At 32.4% G+C, this 5,194-nt stretch overlaps 1 protein-coding gene across 1 annotated transcript; it reads left to right on the forward strand.

Moving 5' to 3' along the window:
* Window positions 1–536: 536 nt before the first annotated feature.
* On the forward strand, window positions 537–3,345 carry LOC146955065 (hexanoyl-CoA synthase-like). Its single transcript, XM_085719805.1, has 7 exons — window positions 537–617; window positions 889–983; window positions 1,089–1,305; window positions 1,615–1,740; window positions 1,812–1,910; window positions 2,372–2,469; window positions 2,558–3,345. The coding sequence occupies exons 1-6, from the start codon at window positions 552–554 to the stop codon at window positions 2,378–2,380; spliced, it is 612 nt and encodes a 203-aa protein (XP_085575931.1). The 5' UTR covers window positions 537–551; the 3' UTR covers window positions 2,381–2,469; window positions 2,558–3,345.
* Window positions 3,346–5,194: the final 1,849 nt, after the last annotated feature.

Raw genomic sequence — 5,194 nt, forward strand, 5'->3', positions numbered from 1 at the left:
ACCGGCAAAGTTGCACGAATTCCACCCTTGCTTGCCGCGAATTTCACTCTTGCTCGCCGCTCTGTCGTGGGTTTTCCGGTTAGGTTGCACGAATTTCCTCCATATCCACTATTCCGATGTGGTTTTCCGGCTTGATTTCACCGGCATTCACCCTTGCTCGCCGCTCCGGTTAGCTTGCACAAATTTCACCCTTGCATTTTGAGGTAATCAGTAAATTGTATTTAGGTTTTGATTCAAAATTCGGATTTGTTAATTGTTTTCTGTTCTTAGGATCAATTTACTGATTCAAATTGTTGATATTAGGATCAATTTATGATATGAAAGGAACAATTTAGCTTCAATTGTAGGAGTTATTGTTTGTAGTTGTTTCAGTCCTTGTCTACTTTTCTGATCTTGAATGCTTAATCTGCAAATTGACATGCATTGATGGTTTCAGAGTAAAACTTGAAAAAACCATTTACACAGTATATTGGTTTTGGCATATTGATTCAAATTTAGTGATTTAGTTGTAGCAATTAGCTTCAATTTTGCTTTACTTGTAGTTTCAATTTATGATATCTAAGGAGGCTTTGTATAATGGATCCCCACTAGGCTCTGGCTTTGCCAAATTTGTACAGGTATAAAACCATCCTTCCATCTTAATTTTTTACTATTCCCATATCTTTTCTTGCCTATCAATATTTGATATCATAGACTGGCACATTCTCATAAGTTGATTTCACTACCAATATCGCCTCGCATCCAGCACTAGGAAGGTGCTGGGGTCAGCAATGAAGACAGTCCTAAGTTTCGGCGATTAAGACGGCCACGGGTGGACTGACATTAAAGCTTTTTTTTGAACATGTTCTATAGTTTTATTCATATTGAGTGTTGTTTTGAGCTGTTTAGGATGCTAAAGTAACAATGCTTGGTGTGATTCCAAGTCTTGTACGGAGCTGGAGAAATGCAAATTCCACATCCGGCTATGATTGGTCTGTTATCCGGTGAGCACTATATAATCAACTACCCTAATACACTAACAGACGTACCACATGAATGCGAATTTATGATTATGCAGCATCTGATTGGAACTATTATTTTAAATGTAGTTGCTTTGCATCCACTGGAGAGGCATCAAACGTAGATGAATACCTTTGGCTGATGGGAAGAGCTTGTTACAAGCCTATCATTGAATATTGTGGTGGTACAGAAATTGGGGGTGGATTCGTCACTGGATCATTACTGCAGGCTCAGTCGTTGGCTGCTTTTAGCACACCGGCAATGTGCTGCAATTTGTTTATTCTTGTTGATGATGGGCATCCTATTGTAAGCACTGGTCATTCAACTTTACTTTTGAACAATTATCATTGTTAAATGAGCTGGTGAACCATATGCAGTTCTTGTATGCATAAATGACATAAAGCTGATTTTTCACTTTTAGTTATGCGTCTTATGACAAACCTTTATGTCTTTATTATTGCAATTACAAAGAATGTTGAAATTCTATATATTGTTTTTGTTCTAGAAGTTTTCATCTTGTGTCTGTAAAGACTGCAACCTCATGTTGCTTGCTTGAACAAACCAATGAGATGATTAAATACTTGGACTCAAGTTGAATCTTCTTTTCCATTACAGCCAGAAAATGTTCCAGGAATAGGTGAGTTAGCTCTTGGATCCCTTATGCTTGGGGCATCAAACACACTGCTGAATGCTGATCATTATGGTGTCTATTTCAAGGGAATGCCTCTCTGGAATGAAAAGGTAGACATACAATTCTCCTTTTTGATATCTTCAATTTCTGAATAATGACAGTTAAGTTTCTCTCTTGTCAGGTTTTACGAAGACATGGAGATGTATTTGAGCGTACTTCTAGAGGATACTATCATGCACATGGTCGTGCAGATGATACAATGAATCTTGGAGGAATCAAGGTAATTTTTTTCTCTTTAATAATTAATAATGTAGTTAGATTATTAGGTAATGCCTGGAGAATTTGGTATGGCTTCCCCTGTTGTCCTTAACTTTGTTGTATAAAATAAAGTGTAACAATTCAAAACTGGTAGAACAATGTAAGGATAGGACCATGAACACTTCATTGGCATATGAATCTAAATCATTATATGATATCAACATCCATAGGATGCATCAATACAAATTGTTCGTCTTTGGAATAAAAATTGGGGCATGATGTATAGTTATTTTCAGCCTAGTTACTGAAAATAACTATTAAGATAATAAACAAAATAGTGTAGAATTTCATGAAATTATGGAAGGTGATTACCATAACCAAAACTAATAGAAGATACTCTAGTTTACATTTTGGGATACTGTTGTCTTGTTGCCAAAACCATTGTGTTGTCTTATTGCTAAGTCCACATGATGTTTTTAACAGAGGAGATGATACAGGGATTACAAAGATTGGGATGGAGAAAAGTTGATGTCAAGTTTCACTCAGCAGTTTGGCCTCTCTTTGCCCATAGTAACATCCATGTACTGCATTTCTCTGAATCTTTATTTCAAGTATGCTGATATCACTGATATAGTTAGATTTATAACATGAGTATTCCTTGGATTTCAGGTGAAAAAGAAATGGCTTCACAATGCTGGTGTAGGAGTAGTTGCTCATGTTGTTGACAGCTTAAGACAGCAAGAAACATCCTCAATTTTACCAACATCATAAATAAATGTTGTGACAGGCCCACATTCGTAAACCTTTACTGGTTTATACACGTAGGAAAATTGAATAAGGGAAAGGAAGTTAGTCACAAGAGATAAAAAAAAAGATCTGATAGTATATACACTGTCAGGAGAAGAGTGTAAGGTATCTTTGGAAAAATCAATTGTTAGTTTGAGTCTTGAGAACGTGTTTCTCAAACTAGGGGGTTGACACCCATTATTTTCTGTGTAAATTCATGTGCATACATCAATACAATCATACTCCCCATTTGATACATCAATACAAACATACTTATCTCATTCATTTGTTCCATTCCTTTATTTCATTTTTGTTTTCACTGGAATTATGAAATCTAGCAAATGGTCCTTTAGTCCAGAGATTCTATTAAGCGATCCAACAAAGATTGGCCGCGTTGGAACCGCAAGTTGATGTTGCGGAAGACATAGCTAGCATTTTTGACATAGCTAGCATCTTTTAGGAGCACTTGTTGTGGAGCACTTGTTATTGGAAATTATAACATTCACATTCTTTGTTGTTACGTATTCATGATTATAGGTTGTTACAAAACCATTAGACAGTTAGTTTGGTTTCGCATAGAACACTAGCAAAACCATTGAACCATACTTATGGTTTCAGTAATAGTTTTTATTTAAAACCATTTATCAATAATAATTTTCACTATTCTTTTATTTTATTTACCATTTGACAATTATTTAATAGGTTATAAGTGTGTACTATTAAGTGGTTACTTAATAATGATTTTAATGTTTATCACATTTTTTTTATTACAAAACCATTAGACAATTATTTTGGCTTCACATTGAAAACTATCAAAATGTGTACTATTAAGTGGTTACATTGAAAACTAATTTTAATAAAATTGAACATTCTTGGGCCAAAAATTAAATAAAATGAATGGTATACTATGATAGATACTATAAAAAGACACAACCAACTGATTATGTCACTTTTCGTAGAAACTCGAGAGGTTTAACACGAAAAACAAACATAAAATAAAGCAAAAGTATGTTTTCTTTTTCTAGAAGATAAATTGTTTAAAACAAATTAATAATTTCATTTAAAATCATTAGGCAGTTATTTTGGTTTCACATAGAACACTATCAAAACCATTTAACCGTACTTATGGTTTCAGTATTCCATACCCCTAATTTTAGTAAAATTAAATTAAATTGAACATTATTGGGCCAAAAATTAAATAAGATGAATAATATTATATGATAGATACTATAAACAACTAGTATTATTGAGAATGTTGTGATGAATTGTGTTGTTTATGATCAATCCGGTTCGAATCTGGTGTTAGCATTACTCACGGAAACCATTTTCACTGCAAAATGGTTTTGGATTACAACTCACGGAAACCATTTTCACTGCAAAATGGTTTTGGAGTACAACTCACGGAAACCATTTCCACAGCAAAATGGTTTTGAAACCAACTCACAGAAACCATAGCCATAGCAAACCATTAGACAATTATTTTTGTTTCTCATAGAAGACTATCAAAACCATTAAACCATAATTATGGTTTCAGTAATAATTTCAGTGTATAACATCTTAATAATTATTCAAAACCATTACACAATTATCTTGGTTTCACATACATGATTATCAAAACCATTAAACCATAATTATGGTTTCAATAATAATTTCAGTGTATAACATGTTAAACAAAGTTCCTGTAAAGAAACTCATAATCCATACTCATTTCTCTCTCTAACTCATATTTCAAAACAGCTTATTTTGTGCAAAATAGTTGTTTTGCACAAATAAGCTGTTTTGTATAAATAAGTTGTTTTGAATAAGCTGTTTTGCACAAATAAGTTATTTTGTATAAATAAGTTGTTTCGAATAAGCTGTTTTGTATAAATAAGCTGTTTTGAATAAGCTGTTTTGCACAAATAAGCTATTTTGTATAAATAAGTTGTTTTGAATAAGTTGTTTTGCACAAATAAGCTATTTTGTATAAATAAGTTGTTTCGAATAAGCTGTTTTGCATAAATAAACTGTTTTGAATAAGTTGTTTTGCATAAATAAGTTGTTTTGAATAAGTTGTTTTTTAAAATGAAATCGGAATAAGCTGTTTTGTATAAATAAGCTGTTTTGAATAAGCTGTTTTGCACAAATAACCTGTTTTGTATAAATAAGTTGTTTTGAATAAGCTGTTTTGCACAAATAAGCTATTTTGTATAAATAAGTTGTTTCGAATAAGCTGTTTTGCATAAATAAGCTGTTTTGAATTTGTTTTGCACAAATAAGCTGTTTTGTATAAATAAGTTGTTTTGAATAAGCTGTTTTGCACAAATAAGCTGTTTTGTATAAATAGGTTGTTTTGAATAAGCTGTTTTGCACAAATAAGCTATTTTGTATAAATAAGTTGTTTCGAATAAGCTGTTTTGAATAAGTTGTTTTGCATAAATATGTTGTTTTGCATAAATAAGTTGTTTTGAATAAGTTGTTTTTAAAATGAAATCAGAATAAGCTGTTTTGAATAAGCTGTTTTGCACAAATAAGCTGTTT

The sequence above is a fragment of the Medicago sativa genome, chromosome 1, assembly GCF_051527215.1.
Source record: "Medicago sativa cultivar Bolivia chromosome 1, Bolivia_mono, whole genome shotgun sequence".
Taxonomy (NCBI): Eukaryota; Viridiplantae; Streptophyta; class Magnoliopsida; order Fabales; family Fabaceae; genus Medicago; species Medicago sativa.

What these genes read in the sequence shown, in the direction of transcription:
- LOC146955065 (XM_085719805.1), top strand. Translation starts at nt 552, where the DNA reads ATGATATCTAAGGAGGCTTTGTATAATGGATCCCCACTAGGCTCTGGC. An exon ending in TATGATTGGTCTGTTATCCG is followed by an intron (nt 984 to 1,088) that starts GTGAGCACTATA and finishes TTTTAAATGTAG; the next exon opens with TTGCTTTGCATCCACTGGAG. An exon ending in TGCCTCTCTGGAATGAAAAG is followed by an intron (nt 1,741 to 1,811) that starts GTAGACATACAA and finishes CTCTCTTGTCAG; the next exon opens with GTTTTACGAAGACATGGAGA.